The 27,681-nt window shown below is 40.5% G+C and overlaps 3 protein-coding genes and 1 pseudogene across 4 annotated transcripts; all 4 read right to left on the minus strand.

Annotated features, from left to right (window-relative positions):
- Window positions 1-641: 641 nt before the first annotated feature.
- LOC307081599 (protocadherin beta-15-like) lies at window positions 642-6,682 on the minus strand (the record flags this gene model as incomplete). The annotated part of the gene is made up of 3 exons (XM_079744849.1): window positions 642-713; window positions 929-2,833; window positions 6,200-6,682. 3 exons carry the CDS (start codon window positions 6,680-6,682, stop codon window positions 642-644), a joined length of 2,460 nt encoding a protein of 819 aa, XP_079600975.1.
- A 121-nt stretch (window positions 6,683-6,803) lies between these two features.
- On the minus strand, window positions 6,804-10,083 carry LOC307081600 (protocadherin beta-15-like; the record flags this gene model as incomplete). Its single annotated transcript, XM_079744850.1, has 2 exons — window positions 6,804-6,892; window positions 7,641-10,083. 2 exons carry the CDS (start codon window positions 10,081-10,083, stop codon window positions 6,804-6,806), a joined length of 2,532 nt encoding a protein of 843 aa, XP_079600976.1.
- A 1,174-nt stretch (window positions 10,084-11,257) lies between these two features.
- Window positions 11,258-27,247, minus strand: LOC307081601 (protocadherin beta-15-like; annotated as a pseudogene). Its single transcript has 3 exons — window positions 27,046-27,247; window positions 11,515-13,715; window positions 11,258-11,344 (listed from the first exon to the last, which is right to left on the minus strand). The product of its transcript is annotated as a protocadherin beta-15-like (transcript).
- On the minus strand, window positions 14,989-22,268 carry LOC307081532 (protocadherin gamma-A12-like; the record flags this gene model as incomplete). Its single annotated transcript, XM_079744786.1, has 3 exons — window positions 14,989-16,326; window positions 19,508-20,479; window positions 22,209-22,268. 3 exons carry the CDS (start codon window positions 22,266-22,268, stop codon window positions 14,989-14,991), a joined length of 2,370 nt encoding a protein of 789 aa, XP_079600912.1.
- Window positions 27,248-27,681: the final 434 nt, after the last annotated feature.

Here is a 27,681-nt window from a genome sequence, read left to right on the forward strand (position 1 = left end):
TTGTTTGTATTGAAAGATCTTGAAATAAATGAGAAAAATGAACAATAAATTATCTGTAGGCCTAGGGACATTGGGTACATGAGTTTGACATTTGTGCTGTTTGGCACGAAAAAATTGAAATGACGTGTCACAGATCACGAATGAATAGATAAATTAAATGACGTAAAAATGTCACGTATTTCCGTGAGACTGGGTTGCATATTCAGAACTGTGAATATGGGGGGGGGGCACTCACATCCTTGCCCCCCCCCCCCCCCCCCCCCCCCCCCCACACACACACACACACACACACACACACACAATTGGTAAGTAAAGATCCATATCTATCAACTGCTAACATCCTGAACAGCAAACCCCTTCAATAAACGACCTCTATGAGGTGTATGAAATGGAGAAAAACATAATCTGTCAATCTGTTGAACTGCTTTTTCAGCATTTTGCTTAGTGCAGTCCACATTGAAAATGTATTTCTAAATATTAAATAATATGATTCTCATAACTGAGGTACACTGCATTTAATTTAAATATTAAGTTATAATTGGTATTGTAAAGACAATATTCTGATTATTCATTATAATATAAACTTTATGATTGATTGCATTAACATTTAGTACTTTATTTTTAACATCCTTATAACATTATCAGAGTTTACTGGAGCTTTTCAATTGGTGCAGCTTTGATGATTGTGCACAACTCATTTTATGAGGCTCAAACTGGTGCAACAGGGAATGACAAACGAAACACAATGCGGGTAAAGATTGAACAAACATGTGTAGAAGCCATTTTGAAAAATGAAACAGTGTTTACTGAACTAATTTTCAGATTGATCTAAGATGAAGCACAATGTATTAAATACGATAGACTTACAATAAACTTCCTAATTGAAACATACTTGTTGAATCACAATTTGTTCAGCTAAAATGCCTACCTCAGGGGAAACATCAAGGTCACCAAAAACTTCTTCAAAGTCAGTAGGATTTTTTCTCAGGGTCTGGTCTGCAGGCAGTGTGTTGTCGTTGTAAGAAGTGACAAATTTAAAGTCACTTGTTCTAGATCCAGTGGTTAAATACGCATCATAATTATATGTGCTGCGTAAAGTTCCAGTGCCGTCCACATCTGCGTAGTTTGGAGGGAGATAAGAGCTGGGAATAGCAACCGCTCCATCAAATAACAGTCTGGGCTTTCTCCTCCGACAAAACCTCAATCCCAGAATGATGATAATGAAAGTCAGGAAAAAGGTGGAGACGGATACCAGCGCGATGATCAGATAAGATGTTAATTTAGAACTGCTATCTTCATAAGCCATATCCTTAAGATCTGGTACTTCAGCCAAGTTATCAGAAATCAGTAAAAACATGGAACATGTAGCAGAGAGGGAGGGCTGTCCGTTATCCTTTACAGCGACTACAATGTTCTGTTTCATGTTGTCAGAATCAGAAATGTCTCGATGGGTCCTGATCTCCCCACTGTGCAGATCGATTTTGAAAAGTCCCGGATCAGTGGACTTAATGATCTGATAGGACAGCCAGGCGTTCTGTCCAGAGTCCCCATCAACTTCTATCACCTTGGAAACCAGAGAACCTCCTTGTGCAGCTTTGGGTACCAGTTCAGTCATGAAGGAGTTTCCCTCTGGGGCGGGGTAAAGTATCAGAGGAGTGTTGTCATTTACATCCATTATGAAGACACTCACAGTCACGTTGCTGCTGAGCGGAGGAGATCCGTTGTCTCGTGCCATAACATAGACTTTAAAGCTCCTAAACTGTTCATAATCAAATGACCTGACACTTTGGATCACTCCGCTGTCTCCGTTAACAGATAGATAAGAGGAGACTGGACCACAGTTTACTTCACTGGGTAAAAGAGAATAGATCACTGTACCGTTTTGTCTCCAGTCTGGGTCATGAGCCTTAACAGAACACAGGCTGTGGCCCGGATTGTTGTTCTCGGTGACATAACTGCTATACAACTGTTCCTCAAACACAGGTGGGTTGTCGTTCACGTCCGATATATCAATTTGAAAAATACTAATAGAAGAAAGAGGAGGGGAGCCCTCATCAGTTGCTGTGATAGTGATGTTATAATTAGACACTATTTCACGGTCAAGGTTATCCGTTGTTACCAAAGAATAATAGCTTGTGATTGATGGAACTAATTTAAATGGAACGTTTTGTTGAATGGAGCAACAAACTTGACTGTTTCTCTCGGCATCTTTGTTCTCTACGTTAACGATACCGACCTCTGTACCAGGTGACACGTTCTCAGGCACTGGATTGGTCAACGTTTTTAACGATATAGTAGGAGGATTGTCATTAACATTGGTTATGAAGATGATAACCTTTGCATCTGAAATGAGGCCATAACCATCTTTGGCTTCAACAAACATTTCATATTTGGAACCCTCCTCAAAGTCTATGGTACCTGTCACAGTGATCTGGCCTGTGGTTTCATCGAGTGAAAACATCATGCGCGACTTATCAGACATTTGATTAAATTCGTACGTAACTTGTCCATTGACGCCCTCGTCTGCGTCCGAGGCGCTCACCGTAATTACCGCGGTTTTGAACGGAGAGTTCTCCGCCAATCTTGCTTCATAAACAGCTTGACTAAAAACTGGGGCGTTATCATTAGCGTCCAAAACGATGACGTGTATGACTACTGTGCCTGATCTCTGAGGAGAACCCCCATCTAGAGCCGTGAGCAATAATTTAATATCCTGCTGTTCCTCTCTGTCTAACTCTTTTTCCAAAACCAACTCACCATATTTCCTACCAGCACTCGTTGTTTGCATATTTAGGACAAAGTTGCTATTCTTTTGAAGAGCGTAGCTCTGAACATCATTCTGACCAATATCTGCGTCATGGGCCGCATTGACACGGTACCGAGTTCCTTTGCCAGCTGATTCTGTAATCTCAAATTTGATTATATCCTTTGGGAAAGTTGGAGCATTATCATTTTTATCCTGGATCTGTACATTTATACGATGTAATTCCAGGGGAGCTTCGAAAAGGAGCTCAAATTTGAGAACACAAGCATGTTTTTCACCGCACAGCGCTTCCCTGTCAATCCTCTCTGCAACAATGAGGTCTCCGGTTCTCAGGTTGATGTCATAATACTTTCTGTCATTCTTTCCCTTTTCGATACGAGCCTTGCGAGTAGATAGCATGCCCACATCAAGTCCCAGATCCTTGGGTATGTTTCCAATGAAAGATCCAGGCTTCAATTCCTCAGCTATAGAATAGCTCATTTCGGTGTGTGCATAGTGCAAGACGGAAAATAAAAACAGACTTCCGCGAAAACACAGATGGGTATGCTCCATCTTTGAAAAATGCACTCCGCAATGTCGATTCAGAGTTAAATCAAATCTGTGATCAAATATACAGCCTTGTCCTCGAGATTGAAAAGCGTATTCAGGCCGATCAGTTGGCCTGCTATACAGTGAAGCTTTGTTCTTCCTTGTGGCTAGGTTGTGCGTCCCACAATGTCATCCTTTGCTAGTGTATAGTGACCCTGTTTGTACAAACGGAATATAACACCTTTAAAAGGTTGTCACAGCGTACGTCGTACACTGTCAATACAATATATATATTTATTTTTTTTGGAAGTCAGATGATTATTGAGTTTACTCAGTTCTTCTCATTTGGTTGGTTTAGTTGGTTGAGTTATAGTAATGTTAAATGTTCCGTCTTCAAGTAAGACATTTGAAATATTACTGTAGACCAATGACATATAGGCTACATGATGTTTTTATAAAGACTGATTCCTGCTGAAACACAGTGTCTTTAAGGTGCATTCAGTACCATGGACAGGGCTAAAGCCGAAGAAAAGCTACCATTAGATTGACTATCGATTATATGCATTCTTTTACCACTGGCCCAGATCTATATATTGTGGAAATACTTTAAGCAACATTGTGCTGTGTCCGTATAATGCAAAATACGGATAAACGGATAGATTAATATGTTGTGAAGCAAGTGGAACTCCTATTCATTAGAATCCATCGGTGAATAATGTTTGCAATACTGAGTGCAGTTACAAACCAAAGATATGTTGAACATCGGATTATGGAAAGGATGAAGTCTTTTCGGCTCTTATTAAAAATTAATAAGTAATGAAGTGTCACTCTGGATCAAAACCAGCAAGGTGTTAATAGTTGTAAATGTATTATATTATGTATAATATCGATTCATAATAAATTCCACACTAACCAAATAAAAGGTTAATTTGAGGAACAGTGACTTAAAATGAAACAATTACATTGCTGATAATAATGTCGATAATCGTACAACATGCCTACCTCAGGGGAAACATCAAGGTCTCCAAACACTTCTTCAAAGTCTGTTGGATTTTTTCTCAGGGTCTGGTCTGCAGGCAGTGTGTTGTCGTTGTAAGACGTGACAAATTTAAAGTCACTTGTTCTAGATCCAGTGGTTAAATACGCATCATAATTATATGTGCTGCATAAAGTTCCAGTGCCGTCCACATCTGCGTAGTTTGGAGGGAGATAAGAGCTGGGAATAGCAACCGCTCCATCAAATAACAGTCTGGGCTTTCTCCTCCGACAAAACCTCAATCCCAGAATGATAATAATGAAAGTCAGGAAAAAGGTGGAGACGGATACCAGTGCGATGATCAGAAAAGATGTTAATTTAGAACTGCTATCTTCATAAGCCATGTCCTTAAGTTCTGGAACTTCAGCCAAGTTATCAGAAATCAGTAAAAACATGGAACACGTAGCAGAGAGGGAGGGCTGTCCGTTATCCTTTACAGCGACTACAATGTTCTGTTTCATGTTGTCAGAATCAGAAATGTCTCGCTGGGTCCTGATCTCCCCACTGTGCAGATCGATTTTGAAAAGACCCGGATCAGTGGACTTAATGATCTGATAGGACAGCCAGGCGTTCTGTCCAGAGTCCCCATCAACTGCTATCACCTTGGAAACCAGAGAACCTCCTTGTGCAGCTTTGGGTACCAGTTCAGTCATGAAGGAGTTTCCCTCCGGGGCGGGGTAAAGTATCTGAGGAGTGTTGTCATTTACATCCGTTATGAAGACACTCACAGTCACGTTGCTGCTGAGCGGAGGAGAACCGTTGTCTCGTGCCATTACATAGACTGTAAAGCTCCTAAACTGTTCATAATCAAACGACCTGACACTTTGGATCACTCCCGTGTCTCCATTAACAGATAGATAAGAGGAGACTGGAGCACCCTTGACTTCACCAGGTAAAAGAGAATAGATCACTGTACCGTTTTGTCTCCAGTCTGGGTCATTGGCCTTAACAGAACACAGGCTGTGGCCCGGTTTGTTGTTCTCAGGGACATAGCAGCTATACGACTGTTCCTCAAACACAGGTGGGTTGTCGTTGACGTCAGCAATAGACACTTGAACAGATTTTAATGAGGACAGAGGTGGAGAGCCCTCGTCGATAGCAGTAATTGTAATGTTATAATGAGGCATTATTTCACGATCTAGTTTATCGGTGGTCACCAGAGAATAATAGTTTTTGATAGAAGGAATTAGTTTAAATGGCACGTTATGTTGAACGAAGCAGCGGATCTGTCTGTTTTGTGCTGAATCCATATCCTGCACGTTAATTATTCCAAACTCTGTACCAGGTGACACATTCTCAGGCACTGGATTGTTCAACGATTTCAACGAAATGTTTGGTGCATTGTCATTGGCGTCTGTAATAAATATTATAACTTTTGTATCTGTAGAGAGACCATAACCATCTTTGGCCTCTATATAAATTTCATATTTCGACCCTTCTTCAAAGTCAATGTCACCTATCACAGTAACGTCACCTGTTTTCTGATCAAGTGAAAAAAGCATTCGTGACTTATCAGACATTTTGCTAAATTCATATGTAACCTCTCCATTAACGCCCTCGTCTGCGTCAGTAGCGCTGACAGTGATCACGTGCGTTTTCAGATTAGAGTTCTCAGGCAGGCTGGCCTCATACACGGCCTGACTAAACACTGGGGCGTTATCATTAGCGTCCAACACACTGACGTCTATGGTTAGAGTACCTGATCTCTGAGGAGAACCACCGTCCAGAGCCGTTAACAATAATTGAATACCCTTTTGTTCTTCTCGATCTAATACTTGATTTAAAACCAATTCAGCATATTTGATTCCAGCACTTGTGGTTTGAGTATTTGAAATAAAATGTTTATTTTCCTGAAGAATATAGCTTTGAACGCCGTTCTGGCCAATATCTGCATCATGGGCCGCGTTGACGCGGTAGCGAGCTCCTTTGTAAGCGGATTCTCTAATTTCCAGTTTGATTGTATCCTTCGGGAACAGTGGTGTGTTATCGTTGATGTCATCGATTTTCAGTGACATGCGATGTAATTCTAAGGGAGATTCAAATAGAAGCTCAAAATTGAGGAAACACGAAGCCTTTTCTCCACAGAGCTCTTCTCTGTCTATTCTCTTCGCGACGGTCAGGTCTCCGGTACGACGATTTATATCACAGTATGCTATATTTCGTTCCGTCTCAATACGAGCTTTGCGAGCAGTCAATCTTCCAACATCAATCCCAAGATCCTTTGCTACATTTCCAATGATAGAACCATGCTTCATCTCCTCCTGAATTGAATAGTCAAGCTCGCCATTTGTGAAGTGCAATAAAAAAATGAAAACGAAGATCAAACCGTAGAATCCACAATGTATGTTTTCCATTTTCGTAGAAAACCTGTCCAACACACTGTCGTGACTCGTCGATCACACTAAAAACAATACCCAGTTGAGCTACATTCAAATTAAAGCAACGTTACTGAGGTCGGTTTACTCCCTACTATTCTCAACCCTTGTGAGCATGCACAAAGGCCTTGGCTTTGTGTACGATCCCGTCAATACGCACTATGTACATGAGGGTATCATAGCGCTTTGCTGGTCTATAGTGACACCATGAGTATACCAGAGATATAACACATAAAGTGTGTATCTGCAATCCATTTACTCAACAGAAAATTATATGAAGATATTATGAATAACAATAACAAGAACACATGCCAATACAATAAAAAGACACGGCAGTATGTGCTTTGAACCATAAAGGGTTCAGGCTCTTCGTATAAAGACTGCACCACGGACAGAGGCAGAACATTCTTCATCAGCATGACTGCAATGTTTTGGCTGCTATTGTGAAAATATAATTAATATTCTTTAACTGACTAGGATATAACATATCATTTTTGTTCATGCTCATATGACAATTCAATTGTGTACTGCAGTATTGTTTAATAGCAACTTTATTTTCAAATCAAATACATGTATTAAGAAATGAAATTAATCTTTATTTATTTGATCCAATGTTTATAAGGAGCAACTGTTTTTTTCTCAGAAACAAGGACTAAAAATATGCAAATTATTTGCTTAACCTTGTACTCAAGCAAAGGTTGCAATCTTAAAATTTGTCACTTCATTCATTCCATTGTAACCATAACCTTTTATAAGCCTTTCTGAAGAACCTTGTGAGTATCCCCATTCGTTTAACCTGTGTCTGAGAAGAATTCCAGGTCCTGCTGGGGAGTCAAACACCCAAGCCACAATCTGCCTTACATTTTTACACGTTGTCTCTGTGTCGTAAATGCTCAACAATGAGCAAGTCTTAAACAATGGATAATTACAGACCAACAATTGTTGTGTTGTGTCTCTGAAAATAGCAAGATTAAACTCAAGAGGGTGCCTACCTCAGGGGAAACATCAAGGTCTCCAAACACTTCTTCAAAGTCAGTAGGATTTTTTCTCAGGGTCTGGTCTGCAGGCAGTGTGTTGTCGTTGTAAGAAGTGACAAATTTAAAGTCACTTGTTCTAGATCCAGTGGTTAAATACGCATCATAATTATATGCGCTGCGTAATGTTCCTGTGCCGTCCACATCTGCGTAGTTTGGAGGGAGATAAGAGCTGGGAATAGCAACCGCTCCATCAAATAACAGTCTGGGCTTTCTCCTTCGACAAAACCTCACTCCCAGAATGATGATAATGAAAGTCAGGAAAAAGGTTGAGACGGATACCAGCGCGATGATCAGATAAGATGTTAATTTAGAACTGCTTTCGTCATAAGCCATGTCCTTCAGTTCGGGTACTTCAGACAAGTTATCGGAAATCAGTAAAAACATGGAACATGTAGCAGAGAGGGAGGGCTGTCCGTTATCCTTTACAGCTAATATAATGTTCTGTTTCATGTTGTCTGAATCAGAAATGTCTCGCTGGGTCCTGATCTCCCCACTGTGAAGATCGATTTTGAAAAGTCCCGGATCAGTGGACTTAATGATCTGATAGGACAGCCAGGCGTTCTGTCCAGAGTCCCCATCAACTGCTATCACCTTGGAAACCAGAGAACCTTCTTGTGCAGCTTTGGGTACCAGTTCAGTCATGAAGGGGTTTCCCTCCGGGGCGGGGTAAAGTATCTGAGGAGTGTTGTCATTCACATCCGTTATGAAGACACTCACAGTCACGTTGCTGCTGAGCGGAGGAGATCCGTTGTCTCGTGCCATTACATAGACTTTAAAGCTCCTAAACTGTTCATAATCAAACGACCTGACACTTTGGATCACTCCTGTGTCTCCATTAACAGATAGATAAGAGGAGACTGGAGCATCGTTGACTTCACCAGGTAAAAGAGAATAGATCACTGTACCGTTTTGTCTCCAGTCTGGGTCATGGGCCTTAACAGAACATAGGCTGTGGCCCGGTTTGTTGTTCTCAGGGACATAGCTGCTATACGACTGTTCCTCAAACACAGGTGGGTTGTCGTTGACGTCAGCTATTGAGATGTGAACAACTGTGACTGACGACAGAGGAGGAGAGCCCTCATCGGTGGCGGATATTGTAATGTTGTATTCAGACACCAGTTCCCTGTCTAGGTTTTCTGTTGTTACTAAAGAATAATAGTTTTTAATTGAAGGAATAAGTTTAAAAGGAACTTGTTTCTGAAGAGAACACCTAGTCTTTCGGTTTTTCTCTGAATCTCTATCCTGCACGTTAATAAGGCCCACCTCCGTACCAGGTGACACGTTCTCAGGTACGGGATTGGTCAAGGATTTCAATGCTATGACAGGGGCATTGTCATTAACATCGGTAATTCTTATAATAACCTTAGCGTCTGAAGACATACCAAATCCATCTTTTGCTTGAACAATAATCTCATATTTTGATCCCTCCTCGAAGTCGATACCACCTGCAACAAATATTTCTCCAGTCTGTCGATCAAGGGAAAAAAGTTTTCGTGACTTTTCAGACACCCGTCCTAGTTCAAATGTTACATATCCATTAACACCCTCGTCTGCGTCTGCAGCGCTAACAGTCACCACACGGGTCTTCAGGGGGGCGTTTTCAGGCAAACTCGCCTCATACACGGCCTGACAAAACACTGGGGCGTTATCATTAGCGTCCAACACATTGACGTCTATCGCTACTGCGCCTGATCTCTGAGGAGAACCGCCATCCAGGGCCGAAAGTAATAATTTGATTTCCTTCTGCACCTCTCTATCTAACTCCTTTTCTAAAATCAATTCACCATATTTAGTCCCATCACTTGACGTTTGTATATTGAAAACAAAGTGGTCATTCAGTTTAAGAGTGTAACTCTGAACACCGTTTTGGCCTATATCTTCATCATGGGCCGTGTTTATGCGATATCGAGCTCCTTTGTCAGCAGATTCACTAATTTCCAGCTTGATTATATCCGTTGGGAAACTCGGTGCATTGTCGTTTATGTCTTGTATCTGTAATGATACACGGTGTAATTCTAAGGGAGATTCCAAAATAAGCTCGAATGTAAGAACACACGACGGCTTTTCTCCGCATTGTTCCTCTCTGTCGATTTTCTCTGAAACAATGAGCTCACCGCTTTTTAGATTTACATCACAATACCTCTGTTCGTTTTCCTCTGTTTCAATATGAGCCTTCCTAGCAGATAATATGTCCAATGTAAGTCCCAGGTCCTTGGCGATATTCCCGATAACAGATCCGCGTTTCATCTCCTCTTGAACCGAATAGCTCAGGTCGCAATGAACGTAATGCAGCACAAATAATGAAAATACAAATAAACAAAGACCCATCCCGCAATATTCCATCCTCTTTATCCGAGTAATAGACAATATAAAGTCGATAGGTTCAGGTTCTCTAACAAAGCCCTAAGTTAATTGAATTGATGAAATATGTAGAAAGACCATCGGCCTTTGATAGCCTACCGCTATTCTACCAAACTCTGCTTTGTCCTGCTCTCGTCACGAGGTGGTGGGTGGAACGGCTGACTCTTATGTTATATTGCAAAACTACTCTATTGCAGGTGCATAGTGACCTCTTGAGTGGCCAGGGTGTAAAACACATTGAGAGGGGCTATAACTCATAACTCTTGGAACACCAAATAATCCAATGTTCAGTTCAGTAGTGCAGTCTACTTTTTTCTTTAAAGGACTTTGCATTAGGTCAACATGACATCACCCCATATGCAAACCATATGCAGGGAAAAGTTGACTCATTCAAATGAACCCTTATCAACCCATTTAGAAAATATGTAATTGAACTGTATTTTCCTAATGAAGAAGTTAAGACGTGTACAACTCTATAAAAACCATCAAGCACCATGGACAGAGACACAGCAAGGAATAAGGCAGTAGAATCAGTGAGCATAACCATCAGGTGTGTGCAGAATGTACAACCACATCTTTAAGTTACTCCTCCACATAGTGCTGCAGAGTGTACTGCCATGCTGGGATTAACAAACACATTTGCCCTGGGACTGAATACAACTTTTGGAGAGCAGGAGATGGACATTTCTAAGAGGCTGCATTCAAAACATCAGGAATAGTGGTGATGGACTAGGGGGAGTAGGCCTGAAGTTAGAATAACTTAACGTAGATGACAGAGCAACGAAAAATAATTTAAAATATACACGTTTATAAGTGTTGGTATACACATTCAGATCTGTGACCCTCATCACTGGACCACACACACACACACACACACACACACACACACGCACACACACACACACACATACACACACACACACAATCGATTGGTAAGTAAAAACCTGTTATTTCAGCCTTTTGCTTAGTGCAGTCCACATTGAAAATGTATTTCTAAATATTAAATAATATGATTCTCATAACCGAGGTACACTGCATTTTATTTAATATATTAAATAAAATATATATATACATTCTGCTTATTCATTATAATATAAACTTCATGATTGATTGCATTAACATTCAGTACTTTATTTTTAACATCCTTATAACATTATCAGAGTTTACCAGAGCTTTTCAATTGGTGCAGCTTTGATGATAATGCACAACTCATTTTATGAGGCTCAAACTGGTGCAACAGGGGCTGACAAATGGAACACAATGAGAGTAATGATTGAAGAAACAGTGTTTACTGAACTAATTTTCAGATGGACAGAAGAAGAAGTACAATATATTAAATACGATAGACTTACAATAAATGTCCTAATTGAAACATACGTGTTGAATCACAATTTGTTCAGCTAAAATGCCTACCTCAGGGGAAACATCAAGGTCTCCAAACACTTCTTCAAAGTCAGTAGGATTCTTTCTCAGGGTCTGGTCTGCAGGCAGTGTGTTGTCATTGTAGGATGTGACAAATTTAAAGTCACTTGTTCTAGATCCAGTGGTTAAATACGCATCATAATTATATGTGCTGCGTAAAGTTCCAGTGCCGTCCACATCTGCGTAGTTTGGAGGGAGATAAGAGCTGGGAATAGCAACCGCTCCATCAAATAACAGTCTGGGCTTTCTCCTCCGACAAAACCTCAATCCCAGAATGATAATAATGAAAGTCAGGAAAAAGGTGGAGACGGATACCAGCGCGATGATCAGATAAGATGTTAATTTAGAACTGCTATCTTCATAAGCTATGTCCTTCAGTTCGGGTACTTCAGCCAAGTTATCAGAAATCAGTAAAAACATGGAACATGTAGCAGAGAGGGAGGGCTGTCCGTTATCCTTTACAGACACTACAATGTTCTGTTTCATGTTGTCGGAATCAGAAATGTCTCGCTGGGTCCTGATCTCCCCACTGTGCAGATCGATTTTGAAAAGTCCCGGATCAGTGGACTTAATGATCTGATAGGACAGCCAGGCGTTCTGTCCAGAGTCCCCATCAACTGCTATCACCTTGGAAACCAGAGAACCTCCTTGTGCAGCTTTGGGTACCAGTTCAGTCATAAAGGAGTTTCGCTCTGGGGCGGGGTAAAGTATCTGAGGAGTGTTGTCATTTACATCCGTTATGAAGACACTCACAGTCACGTTGCTGCTGAGCGGAGGAGATCCGTTATCTCGTGCCATTACATAGACTTTAAAGCTACGAAACTGTTCATAATCAAACGACCTGACACTTTGGATCACTCCGGTGTCTCCGTTAACAGATAGATAAGAGGAGACTGGAGCACCGTTGACTTCACCAGGTAAAAGAGAATAGATCACTGTACCATTTTGTCTCCAGTCTGGGTCATGGGCCTTAACAGAACACAGGCTGTGGCCCGGTTGGTTGTTCTCAGGGACATAGCTGCTATACGACTGTTCCTCAAACACAGGTGGGTTGTCGTTGATGTCAGCTATTGAGATGTGAACAACTTTGACTGACGTCAGAGGAGGAGAGCCTTCATCGCTCGCAGATATTGTAATGTTGTATTCAGACACCAGTTCCCTGTCTAGTTCCTTTGTTGTTACCAAAGAATAATAGTTTTTAATTGACGGAATAAGTTTAAAAGGAACATGTTCCTGAAGAGAACACCTAACCTTTCGGTTTTTCTCTGAATCTCTATCCTGCACGTTAATAAGGCCTACCTCCGTACCAGGTGCTGCATTTTCTGGTACTGGATTGGATAACGATTTCAAGGCAATGACTGGGGCATTATCATTAATATCGGTAATTCTTACAATTACTTTAGCGTCTGAAGAAATACCAAATCCATCTTTTGCCTGAACAATAATTTCATATTTTGATCCCTCCTCAAAGTCTATATCACCTGCAACAAATATTTCTCCAGTCTGTCTATCAAGGGAGAACAGTTTTCGTGACTTGTCAGACACCCGTCCTAGTCCGTACGTAACTTCTCCATTAACGCCCTCGTCTGCGTCAGAAGCGCTTACGGTGATTACAGGGGTTTTAATCGCAGTGTTTTCAGGCAGACTGGCCTCATACACGGCCTGACTAAACACTGGGGCGTTATCATTAGCGTCCAACACAGTGACGTAAATTGCTACTGTGCCTGATCTCTGAGGAGAACCACCATCCAGGGCCGAAAGTAATAATTTGATTTCCTTCTGCTCCTCTCTATCTAATTCCTTGTCTAAAACTAATTCTCCATATTTAGTACCGTCACTTGACGTTTGTATATTGAAAACAAAGTGGTCATTCCGGTTAAGAGCGTAACTTTGAACACCGTTTTGGCCTATATCTTCATCATGGGCCGCATCGACGCGATACCGAGCTCCTTTGTAAGCAGATTCTCTGATTTCCAGCTTTATTCTTTCATTTGGGAAACTCGGTGCATTGTCATTTATGTCTTGTATCTGTAGCGATACTCGGTGTAACTCCAAAGGAGATTCCAAAAGCAGCTCGAATATAAGAACACACGACGGTCTTTCTCCGCATTGTTCCTCTCTGTCGATTCTCTCTGAAACAATGAGCTCTCCGCTTCGAAGACTGACATCACAATACCTCCGTTCGTTTTCCTCTGATTCAATACGAGCCTTCCTTGCAGATATTACATCCAATGTAAGTCCCAGGTCCTTGGCGATATTCCCGATAACAGATCCGCGCTTCATTTCCTCTTGAACAGAATAGCTCAGGTCGCCATGAACGAAATGCAGTCCAAACAATAAAAATAAAAAGCCACAAAGGCCCAACCGATTGTGTTCCATTGTAAAACAGAAAAATATACCATATAACTACTGTTTCGAGACTGCCAACAACGCTCTTATGAAATGGATTTAATCGAAGGAACGAAACGATCATTCGACTTAAATACTGCTGTAGAACGGTTTTCAAGCTTAGCCCTCTGCTTGCGTCAATAGGTGGTGGGTCGAAATGCTGAATATTGTATTTGTTGAACTCAATTGCTGGTGCAGAGCGACACCATGAGTCAGTATGCAGAATAACATATTGATATTGGACGCAAATCATATAACACCAAATAGGCCTACTATTGAATTCCGTTTTAATTTCAACGTCGTATTTTATGGTCTTTGAATGTAGCCTAAAAAAATAGAGAATACAGGCTTTGTTCAATGAAAAAAAAAAACATTTGATATTGTTAAAATTATCCATAAATAATACCAATTAAATGGTATAGTATTCACGAAGGCATTACAACGTTAAACCGCACTGAATGGACATGCCAACACCATGGACAGCGACATATCATTTAGTTGGTCAGTATTAACAGAGATCCATCAGACAGAGCTCAGCATGCAGGTCGTTCAACACCTCATTCAGTCCTTCACATATTATAGCAGTAACATAGTGGTTGGAGCAGCTAACATATAGTGTTATAATAATAAAGTCCTCAGTTAACAAAGAAAACTATCCTGAGTAGATGCTGAATCCTCTAAAAGCTCAACAACACGGTGGGACAAGTTACTGGGAAAGTAATAGGGGGAAGAAAAAATACAACAATACCGCATGGAAACAAGACAGGATGGAAGCAAGACATCCTTCACTGGTTCTTCAGTAACAAACTTGTTTCGTATCACAATAATGTTCATGAAATGGACGCCCTAATAATTGGATTGCACCATAATAATAACCAACGGTAGCAGATGAAAGGTACAAATATGCAAGATATGTAAAAACAATAGAATGATGTGTGACAGCAAAGACAACATTTATGAAAAAAGATGCATGATCCAATGTTGAACTGCCAAAGAGAGCGCCGAATATGAGCTGCTATAGAGAGAAGCTGAAAGACCATATTTCTTAGTGGAAACATAAGAGGAGTTAAACATATGTTATTTATTTACCTCAGGGGAAACATCAAGGTCTCCAAACACTTCTTCAAAGTCTGTTGGATTCTTTCTCAGGGTCTGGTCTGAAGGCAGTGTGTTGTCATTGTAAGACGTGACAAATTTAAAGTCACTTGTTCTAGATCCAGTGGTTAAATACGCATAATAATTATATGTGCTGCGTAAAGTTCCAGTGCCGTCCACATCTGCGTAGTTTGGAGGGAGATAAGAACTGGGAATAGCAACCGCTCCATCAAATAACAGTCTGGGCTTTCTCGTCCGACAAAACCTCAATCCCAGAATGATAATAATGAAAGTCAGGAAAAAGGTGGAGACGGATACCAGCGCGATGATCAGATAAGATGTTAATTTAGAACTGCTATCTTCATAAGCCATGTCCTTAAGTTCTGGTACTTCAGCCAAGTTATCAGAAATCAGTAAAAACATGGAACATGTAGCAGAGAGGGAGGGCTGTCCGTTATCCTTTACAGACACTACAATGTTCTGTTTCATGTTGTCGGAATCAGAAATGTCTCGCTGGGTCCTGATCTCCCCACTGTGAAGATCGATTTTGAAAAGTCCTGGATCAGTGGACTTAATGATCTGATCGGACAGCCAGGCGTTCTGTCCAGAGTCCCCATCAACTGCTATCACCTTGGAAAGCAGAGAACCTCCTTGTGCAGCTTTGGGTACCAGTTCAGTCATGAAGGAGTTTCCCTCCGGGGTGGGGTAAAGTATCTGAGGAGTGTGGTCATTTACATCCGTTATGAAGACACTCACAGTCACGTTGCTGCTGAGCGGAGGAGATCCGTTGTCTCGTGCCATAACATAGACTTTAAAGTTCTGAAACTGTTCATAATCAAATGACCTGACACTTTGGATCACTCCGGTGTCTCCATTAACAGATAGATAAGAGGAGACTGGAGCACCGTTGACTTCACCAGGTAAAAGAGAATAGATCACTGTACCGTTTTGTCTCCAGTCTGGGTCATGGGCCTTAACAGAACACAGGCTGTGGCCCGGTTTGTTGTTCTCAGGGACATAGCTGCTATACGACTGTTCCTCAAACACAGGTGGGTTGTCGTTGGCGTCAGCGATAGAGACTTGAATGTTTTTTAGCGAGGACAGAGGTGGAGAGCCCTCGTCGATAGCAGTAATTGTTATGTTATAATGTGGCATTAATTCGCGATCTAATTTATCGGTGGTCAACAGAGAATAATAGTTTTTGATAGAAGGAATTAGTTTAAATGGCACTTTTTGTGGAATGAAGCATAGGACCTGTCGGTTTTTCTCCGAATCTACATCCTCCACGTTAATTAGTCCAACCTCTGTACCAGGTGATACATCCTCAGGCACTGGATTGGTCAACGATTTTAACGATATAATAGGAGCGTTATCATTGTCATCAGTAATAAATATTATAACTTTTGTATCCGTAGAGAGACCTTAACCGTCTTTGGCCTCTATATATATTTCATGTTTCGATCCTTCCTCAAAGTCAATGTCACCTATAAAAGTAACCACACCTGTTTTCTGATCAAGTGAAAAAAGCTTTCTTGACTTCTCAGACATTTTGTTAAATCCATATGTAACCTCTCCATTAACGCCCTCGTCTGCGTCAGTAGCACTAACAGTGATCACTTGGGTTTTCATCAGAGAGTTTTCAGGTAGACTGGCCTCATACACGGCCTGACTAAACACTTGGGCGTTATCATTAGCGTTCAACACAGTGACGTTTATGGTTAGAGTACATGATCTCTGAGGAGAACCACCGTCCAGAGCCGTTAACAATAATGTCATTTGATGTTGTTCCTCTCTGTCCAATTCATGGTTTAAAATCAATTCGGCATCGTTGATTCCAGCACTTGCGGTTTGTGTATTTAAAACAAAATGTCTATTTTCCTGAAGAATAAAGCTTTGAACGCCGTTCTGGCCAATATCTGCATCATGGGCGGCGTTGACGCGGTAGCGAGCTCCTTTGTAAGCCGATTCTGTAATTTCCAGTTTTATTGTATCCTTCGGAAACAGTGGTGTGCTATCGTTGATGTCGTCGATTTTCAGGGATATATGATGTAATTCTAAGGGTAATTCCAATAGAAGCTCAAATTTGAGAATGCACAAAGCCTTTTCTCCACAGAGCTCTTCTCTGTCTATTCTCTTCGCAACAGTCAGGTCTCCGGTGCAAAGATTTATCTCACAGTACCCTCTGCTATTTCGTTCCGTCTCAATATGAGCTTTGCCAGCAGTCATTTTTCCCACATCAATCCCAAGACCAATTGCAACATTTCCAATGATAGAACCAAGCCTTGTTTCCTCCTGAATTGAATACTCCAGCTCGCCATTTGTGACGTGCAATAAAACAATGAAAACGATGATCGAACCGTAATATCCGCAATGTCTGTTCTCCATATTCGTTCAAAAGCTGTTCAATACACACTCGTCGATCACACTGAAAACAATGACCATTTGAGCTACACCCTATTAAAGCAACGCTACCGAAGTCGTTTTCCTCCCTACTTGTTTCAAACCTCGTGTGCGTGGATGCGAGCTTCGGCTTTGTGATCGAGCCCGTCATAAGCACAATGGACATGAGAGTCGGTATCACAGCGCTTTCCTGGTCTATAGTGGAACCATGAGTATACCAGATAACACGTCAAGCGTGTACATGCAATTTAATCTCTCATGGTAATAAAACAAATTAAAATGACAAAACCAAGACATTACAATACCAAGACAAAGCGGTTTGTGCTTTGAAAGATTGAATGATTCAGGGTCATAATACGTCAGCACCAGACAATTAGACAATCTTCAGACAATCTTCTGTACATCAGAATGACAGAAAATGCACTGTATTGGCTGCTACTCTGAATGGATTATCCTATCATATAGCTTGTATCATTTTCTGTATGCACATATGAAAGCTAAATCCTGAGGAATTTATCTAAATTGATTCCATTGTAACCATATATTTTCTAAATACCTTGACAATCCCAATTACTACGACCTGTGCTTGAAATGTATTCCGGGTAGTGCTCAAAATATGTCGAACACCCAACCGACGAACTGCCTTACATTCCTCGCTGCGTCGTCCATGTTGTAAATGCTTAACAATGAGCATTTGTAAAAAAATTGTAAAAAAATGAAATTGTTGTGTTTGGATCTCTGTACATATTAAGAAAAACATCTATAGTCAGCCTACCTCAGGGGAAACATCCAGGTCTCCAAACACTTCTTCAAAGTCTGTTGGATTTTTTCTCAGGGTCTGGTCTGCAGGCAGTGTGTTGTCATTGTAAGACGTGACAAATTTAAAGTCACTTGTTCTAGATCCAGTGGTTAAATAAGCATCATAATTATATGTGCTGCGTAAAGTTCCAGTGCCGTCCACATCTGCGTAGTTTGGAGGGAGATAAGAGCTGGGAATAGCAACCGCTCCATCAAATAACAGTCTGGGCTTTCTCCTCCGACAAAACCTCACTCCCAGAATGATAATAATGAAAGTCAGGAAAAAGGTGGAGACGGATACCAGCGCGATGATCAGATAAGATGTTAATTTAAAACTACTATCTTCATAAGCTATGTCCTTCAGTTCTGGTACTTCAGCCAAGTTATCAGAAATCAGTAAAAACATGGAACATGTAGCAGAAAGGGAGGGCTGTCCGTTATCCTTTACAGACACTACAATGTTCTGTTTCATGTTGTCAGAATCAGAAATGTCTCGCTGGGTCCTGATCTCCCCACTGTGAAGATCGATTTTGAAAAGTCCCGGATCAGTGGACTTAATGATCTGATAGGACAGCCAGGCGTTCTGTCCAGAGTCCCCATCAACTGCTATCACCTTGGAAACCAGAGAACCTCCTTGTGCAGCTTTGGGTACCAGTTCAGTCATGAAGGAGTTTCCCTCTGGGGCGGGGTAAAGTATCTGAGGAGTGTTGTCATTTACATCCGTTATGAAGACACTCACAGTCACGTTGCTGCTGAGCGGAGGAGATCCGTTGTCTCGTGCCATTACATAGACCTTGAAGCTCCTAAACTGTTCGTAATCGAAAGAGTGTAAAGTTTGAATGTCCCCAGTGTCTCCATTAATAGACAGAAAAGATGACGCCTGAGCACCATCAGCTTTACTTGGCAAAAGAGAATAAATGACTGTGCCATTTTGTCTCCAGTCTGGGTCTCTTGCAGAAACTGAACATATAATGTGACCAGATTTGACATTCTCAGACACATATGTGCTGTATGACCGTTCATCAAACACAGGCGGGTTGTCATTGATGTCCGCTACAGAGACTTGGATCGTTTTCATGGATGAGAGAGGTGGAGAGCCCTCGTCTCTGGCAGTAACTGTGATGTTATAATCAGGAATCAATTCACGATCTAGTTGTTCTGTGGTCACCAACGAGTAATAGTTTTTGATGGAAGGAATAAGTTTAAATGGGACATTCTGCTGAAAAAAGCAGTGGACCTGTCGGTTTTGTTCAGAGTCTCTATCTTGTACGTTAATAATGCCTACTTCTGTACCAGGTGACACATTCTCCGGTACGGGATTGGTTACCGACTTTAAAGTGATAAATGGGGCGTTGTCATTAGCATCGGTTACACTGATGATCACTTTTGCATCTGAAGAAATGCCATATCCATCTTTGGCCTCCACAAACATTTCATATTTGTTTTCTTCCTCAAAGTCAACGTCACCTATTACAGTAATCTCCCCCGTTGACTGATCAAGTGAGAATAATTTCCTTGAATCATCAGATATCTGACTAAATTCATATGTTACTTCTCCGTTAACGCCCTCGTCTGCGTCAGTAGCGCTAACAGTGATCACGTGGGTTTTCAACGGAGAGTTTTCAGGCAGACTGGCCTCATACACGGCCTGAAGAAACACTGGGGCGTTATCATTAGCATCCAACACAGTGACATCTATGGTTATAGTACCTGATCTCTGAGGAGAACCACCGTCCAGGGCCGTTAACAATAATTGCATTTCCTTCTGTTCCTCTCTGTCTAACTCCTTGTCCAGAACCAGTTCGCCATATTTAATACCTGAACTTGTAGTTTGAGTATTCAAGATGAAATTGCTATTTGGTTGAAGAACATAGCTTTGAACAGCGTTCTGGCCTATGTCTGCATCGTGGGCCGCATTTACACGATACCTCGCTCCTTTTACAGCCGATTCGCGAATATCCAGTTTGATTTTGTCCTTTGGAAATGTGGGTCCGTTGTCGTTCACGTCTTGGATCTGCAGTGTTATACGATGCAATTCCAACGGAGCTTCCAAAAGAAGCTCAAATTTAATAACACACAAAGGCTTCGCCGCGCATATTTTCTCTCTGTCCATTCTCTCCGCCACAACCAAATCTCCGCTCCGTAGATTAACATCGCAGCATCTTTTGTCGTTTCCTTCGGTTTCAATACGAGCTTTGCGAGTCGACAGCCTGCCAACATCAAGACCAAGATCCTTTGCTATATTTCCAATAACAGATCCCAGTTTAATCTCCTCCTGAACAGAATAAACCAAGTCGCCATTTGTGTATTGCAGAAACGCGCAGAAAAAGACAAACCAGGGAACAATGAACCCCTTGAAAAACATCGTCAGGAAAGCGTTAATTCCTATCGTAAAACGGCCCTTTTCCGTAAAAAATATAATATTCAAAACACATGAGGTATATTTCCATAAGCCAAAGAGCAGACAAGACGCGTTTGCCTCTGCAATATACTACAGTCTGCTGTACTGATTACACGTCGCATACCCACTTAGCTGGTTGATGTCAGAAAGTGATTGGTTTCATTGGTGCACAGTGACACCATGAGCACACAAATAACACAGCACGCTAAATCTGGCCTTTTCCATTTGAAATGTTCGTTCATGTTCCATTTAAATCTTGACACATGATAGTCCATAATGATCAACGTTACATCAAGTTGATTCTTTATCAAGTAACAATAGCAGTATCTTTAATGATATACATTATTATAATTTATTGAAGTGCCTCATGTGTTAAACACTTAATGTAAATGCTGCTTTAGAAAATAGAATATTCAAACCAAATATGAGGAGAACTGCATTCGATTGAAGGCCTGCCCAACGTTGGCAAGAAAGTTATGTCCAATTGCGAATAATTGAAATATTGAAAGGTTAATAAACAGTATAATATTGGCAACTTGCAACGACATGTTTCTACTGGCATTTATTAAATCAGTTTAACACTGACAATATAATTATTCATTTTTATTAAATGAAGGAATTGCATCACACACACGCGCACACACACCCACACACACACACACACACACACACACACACACACACACACACACACACACACAAAATAAGGTCGTCTTAATCAGTAAGCAACTTTTTGAGCCAGCATGCTAAACCAGCACATGCATTTTATATGAATTCAACCCATTCAGTCCTCACCACGTGATACTAGGCTGCTACCTTCTATGTTTCTAGGTCAATATGTTTAATGTGTCTTCTCTGGAAGTGTTGTGTTGTGTTTTTAATTAGTTGAAGATCAGACATTTAAGCAAATACAAACTTCTTCCATTTCGATGCAAAAAAGTAAACACTCCCATTCTAACATGTTATTCAATCTGCGATCGGAACCAATTCCAAGAAACGTTTTACCACAAAATAATAAGTTTTACCAAAAAATAATAATACGGAAAACATTAAGATATTTTACAATACGTACTTCATACGTCACTTTATAACGTGACGTATGAAGTACGCATTGCAAAATATCTTAATGTTTTCCGTTATTCATCTACTGAACCATGATGAATACATGTTCATAACCTAGGTTCTTGACATCACTTTTTAGGAAAACATGCTATTTTTAGGGATACGGAATGCGTTATGAGACAATGCATGAATTGCATTGTTGCACAGGTCCTTAAAATGGTGGCCTATACAATAAAGACCAGGTCACACTCTTCCGACCAAGGTTAGGTTATTGAGCACAAAGGAATCATAGATCTGTTGTCATTCAACAATGGCAAAAACAATATAAGGGCCGTTATTTGACTCTAACATGATAAAGGTCAAATAATAAATTAAACTAGTTTTAAACCAGAATTCATAATTTATTAATAATTCACAATCTGACCTTATTAACTTAATTTCCCCAAATTTAGATTGATCACACAAAGCAAATGTATAAAGTACATAAATGTATCATTCAAAATCAACATATTCAGCAGATTTGAATTGGACCAAAGCCTACCTCTGGGTTTCCCTCTGCGTCCCCGAACGCATTATTAAAGTCTGATTGTCTTTTCGACATGGTCTGGTCTGCGAGGAGCGTGTTGTCATTGTAGGATGTAGCAAACTTGAAGTCGCTGGTTCTAGATCCAGTGGTTTCATACAATTAGGCGTCGTAATTGTATGTGCTGCGTAAAGTTCCATTGCCGTCCACATCTGCGTAATTAGGTGGTAAATACGCGCTGGGTATAGCAACTGCCCCGGCAAATAACATTCTTGGCTTTCGCCTCCGGCAAAACCTTATGCCCAATAAGACAATGATACAAGTCAGGAAAAAGGTAGAGATTTACACGAGCGCGACGATCAAATTGTTTTCATCAAACGACATATCTTTGAGTTCAGGTTTGACATCAGCCAAGTTATCAGAAACAAGCAGAATCATAATACAAGTAGCCTAGAGCACACGACGCTGAAGTTAGCATCCGATTCGCAGCATCCGATTCTGCAGTTAAGGAAAAGGTTAAGGGATCCTTAACAAGCGGCATGGAGCGACTGATTATTCGTTGTTTAACCTCTTCAGTCGCAGTAAAGGCGCTTTAATTGGTCTAGATAATCTAAGAGAGTCTAAACCGTCTTTAGAACACAGTTTACAATTTATGTAATCTTTATTTGATTAGTTTAAATACCAAAAAGGGGAGGTTTCACTGCTTTTTTTGCATCTGGAGCATCTTAGACCTGGTCCTGATTGAAAACCACTACACCTAGACTCTTCAAATTGGGACTAGATTATCACAGTGAGTCTATACATTATATAAAACATAGTTTAAGATTTGTGAAACCGTTTCCCTATTTGTGAAAATGCAATAAAGACACATTTCAACGCTTTTTTGTGGTCCAGACCACATTAGAACTGGTCCTGATTGAAAACCACTACACCTACACTCTTCAAATCTGGACTAGATTATCAAAGTAAGCCTATACATTATATAAAACATCGTTTCAGATTTGTGAACCATTTTCCCTATTTGTGAAAATGCAATAAAGACACTTTTCAACGCTTGTTTGTGGTCCAAACCACATTAGAACTGGTCCTGATTGAAAACCACTACACCTAGACTCTTCAACTCTGGACTAGATTATCACAGTGAGGCTATACATTATATAAAACGTAGTTTCAGATTTGTCAAACCTTTTCCCTATTTGTGAAAATGCAATAAAGACACATTTCAACGCTTTTTTGTGGTCCAGACCACATTAGAACTGGTCCTGATTGAAAACCACTACACCAACACTCTTCAAATCTGGACTAGATTATCACAGTGAGGCTAAAAAATATTCAGATTTATAACACCCTGCGTACGCGCACCTCTAAGCAATCTTTGCTTTATAATTCACAGAGTGCCTACAAGTGTGCGCAGCTGAATCAGCTTTACGTTCCGCCCTGTACACTCCCCTTTTTAACCATAAATGGTCAATGCAAAGGACATCATGAATGCGAACTGCATATAAGACAGACTCAGATGCAAGTATAATGTCTTGTCGGAAACAATGGCAGAAGGACTGAGAAAAGCAAAAAGGTGAAATTTCGCGGAGGTTGAAGTGGAGACACTTCACTTTTTGGGTGAGGTGGAGGCCCGAAAAATGGTTTTGTTCGGCGGTCACGGGATTGGTATCACTAACAACAAAAAGCAGAGTGAGTGGCAACATATTGCTGCAGCAGTGAACTCTGTCAGTGGCACGGAACGCACAGTCCCAGAATTAAAAAAGAAGTGGTCTGACATAAAAGTACATATTTTTATGTACCAATAAATCGTTATGGTCCCTGAAGACCCTCTCCCTCCGAATCCTGCCATTTGCATGGTCCTCCAGCAGTGCCAGCAGTGCCATGGTGCAGCATTACACACGGGGCTCACGGGGGGGATACGGAAATAAGACTGACCGAGAACACCTTGGATTATCAGTTTGTAATCACCCACGTAAAATGTTCTTGAACATAACCCCTTTTTAATGCATGATTTGTCATGAAAAGCATCAAGAGGAACGGACAATAACATAACGATTGTGATGAGGAGTGTGTGGCTTGGTTTTCCACACTTGGGATTTAATTGACATTTGATTATGTGTTTACAGTGTCACATAAAAATATTATGTTATTGACACATATTGGACGGATGCTTTATTCCATGCAGTCGCGCCATCAGTGGGATCAAATATAGAGAATTTTGATTCTAAGGAGATGTTTCTGGAGCTATAACTGAGAAATAACGCAGTTGACTTAAATTATTCTGATTACATAGATTTAACGCATGATACGGGTTGAAATTAAATTCATGAAGGGCGATGATAAAACAAAATCGTTCTTCTCACTCTACATTTCTTCAGCCTGACTTCAGTTCACCACCACACCGTCTGTGTCGCCAATTCTCCTTTTCCTCCAAACCATGCGTACGCATGGGTCAGAGTTTGCTTAGGGCTGCGCACATTCTCAGTTAAGTTAGTTATTTATAGATCACAACCTTGGCGTGGAAAGTCACGTACGCCACTTTCAGCCCCGTTTTGTGCGTACGCAACGGTTATAAATGGTCCTGATTGAAAACCACTGCACCTAGACCAGTGGTTTCCAAACTGTGAGGCGCGCCTCCCCTGGGGGGCGCGACGTGAGAAAAAAGAAACCAGAAAAAGTAACAGAAAAAACTCAAAGACGAAGACGTGCTGTGTTCGAAATCGTTCCCTACTCACTCACTCACTATTCCCTATATAGTGTTTATGATATGGTGCACTATATAGGGAACGAACAAACGAGAATTCGGACACTACGCTGAACATTTCTAACGTAATTTGCGTCAGTAAATGCGCCGGGTATTTGTGTGACGCAGACAGATGCGCCCACATCATGTAAACAAACCGGGCACCCACGAGGTAAGCTGGAGGTTGTATTGATGTTGAATTGACGTTGATCAAGGTTTTTTTTTTATTAATTTTGAATGTTACATTTTCTATGTTCAATCCCAAATAAATTGTTGAGAAGCTTCTACTTCTCCTCCGGAAAAAAACACGACTGCATTACATTGTGGTATACGGGAGTAACATGTAGGGAACATCGTATGTTCACTCAAATTTTGGGTATTTTAAGCACACCACTTTATAGTGCGTGAAATTTACCACTGAGAATTCGCAGACCACTACAAAATGGCGAGCACCCTATATAGTGCACTATATTCGTGATGGGGAACGATTTCGAACACAGCTACGCAAACTCATTGCTCCCACTAAAGTTGAGGTGAGCTAAAAAGGAGGCTAAACTGGCACTTTACAGATTAAGATGTTCAAATGTATTTCAAAAACGTTAAGCACATACTTAGATAAAGATGTTAAAAGGTGTTAAGAAATGTGTTTAAAAACACAGATGTTTAGAATGTTTCAAAAATATGTATAAAATGTTTCAAAAAAATATGATCAGAGATCTTTAAAATGTGTAAAATATGATCAGAGATGTTTAAAATATGATCAGAGATGTTTAAAATGTGTAAAATAATTAAAAGATATTTTAAAACACAGGGATTTAGAAAAAAAATGGGGGGGGGGGGCTCAGCTGAAATTTGTTCTCTGAGGGGAGGCTCACTCTCTCATACTTTGAAAACCCCTGACCTAGACTCTTCAAATTTGGACTACATTATCACAGTGAGGCTATATATTATATAAAAAAATGATTCATATTTGTGAAACCTTTTTTTCTATTTGTGAAAATGCAATAGCGCTTTTTTGCCATCTCAATTTGAGGTAATTAATGTCACGTGTTGTAACTGATTCACGCTTGAAAGGTGGAAGGAAACCTGTTGGATAATAAAAAGCCGGCGGTGCTGAAGAGAGGATGGAAAAATGACAAAACGATGTGAAAGCTAACTCTCGTGAACGATGACATCATGCGCACACGCTGTGTTTGTTTATTTTTTTAGATTTACAATATTTTTTTGTATTTGTGTACTTTGTATTTCTGTTTGTGTATTTATTTTGTTTTTCACAGTGACGTTGCTGGAACCAGTTAAGGAAGAAAAAAACGTTAATCTGTCATAATACGTTTGGGAGCAGTTACACCTACCCTATCAAACTATAGTGTCTTCCTACCTATACACCTGCGTTCAGGTAAGAGCAGAGTGCCACCCAATGCCCACACAGTGAAACAACACATAAGTACATTAGATTTGGCTCACACAGAGATATTACAAAAATTCTGTTTCATGAGATAAAGAAATGGGATTACGGGAGTCTTTCATCTACGCCGTTGTTCACAATTAATTCCACCAGCTCTTCATTCTGAATGCGCCTGGCTTCAACAGCTTCTGCTGCTTTGTCCTAAAGCAGAAGAAGATTTGCATTGATTTTTATCGGTGGCTTATTGATGGCATGCAGGATTTAGATTATTTTGAGAAGTTAAGGCTTTCTATTTCCTGAATTAGTTGTTCAAACTTACTCTGACCATAACAATGTGGCCAACACGGGAGTTAGCCCCAAGTTTTTTTTGGATGGTCGTCTCTTTGATGACAGTATCTCCTCTTCCGGGCTTCTTGCCTTCTTCAAGGCCATCATATAAATATAGCCTCACTGTGATAATGTAGTCCAGATTTGAAGAGTGTAGGTGTAGTGGTTTTTAATCAGGACCAGTTCTAATGTGCTCTGGACCACAAAAAAGCGTTGAAATGTGTATTTATTGCATTTTCACAAATAGGGAAAAGGTTTCACAAATCTGAAACTATGTTTTTAATAATGTATAGGCTTACTATGATAATCTAGTCCAGATTTGAAGAGTGTAGGTGTAGTTCTTTTCAATCAGGACCAGCTCTAATGCGGTCTGGACCCACAATAGAGTTTGTTGTTCCCCTCGGCGTCGATACGGGCCTTTCGAGCAGATAATTTTCTGACATCAAGCCCTAAATCCTTGGCAATATTTCCGATCACAGATTCAGATTCCATCTCTTCTGGAAAGGAAAAGGACATGTCTCCGAAGACGAGGCCTACTCGCCGTGTCAGAAAAAAGAAGGTTGATAATCCTTTCAGCTTCATTCTTATAGATGTCCCCATGTTTCAAATTGCAAAAGGAATTACCTTCGAGCTCACGGTAAAATGTACAAGCCTCAACATATGGTCAAGTACAAGCTAGTTCGGAAATGATTCTGATTCTTCCACGGAGGTTTAGCTCTAGATTAAACCCACAAACTTAACAAAAAGAGAAGGTTGAGTTTTGTGGCGCTCTAGACTAGGGTCTGGCAGGCTAGATAATACAGGCAGACAGCGACACTATGAGTATAACTTAAATACTACAGAAGAGCTGGGCAAATATACAACTTTAAACAAAAACTCAAATGATAAAACAATAAACTAATAAAATAATATATATTATGAAACCCTAATAATAACCAGTGACACCGTAACTACACGTCTTTATAACTGCGGTTATTGTTTTTGTAAATTTGATTCTTTGCACACAGGAGGCTTAT

The sequence above is a fragment of the Pollachius pollachius genome (genome assembly GCF_949987615.1).
Source record: "Pollachius pollachius genome assembly, chromosome: 10".
Classification (NCBI taxonomy): Eukaryota; Metazoa; Chordata; class Actinopteri; order Gadiformes; family Gadidae; genus Pollachius; species Pollachius pollachius.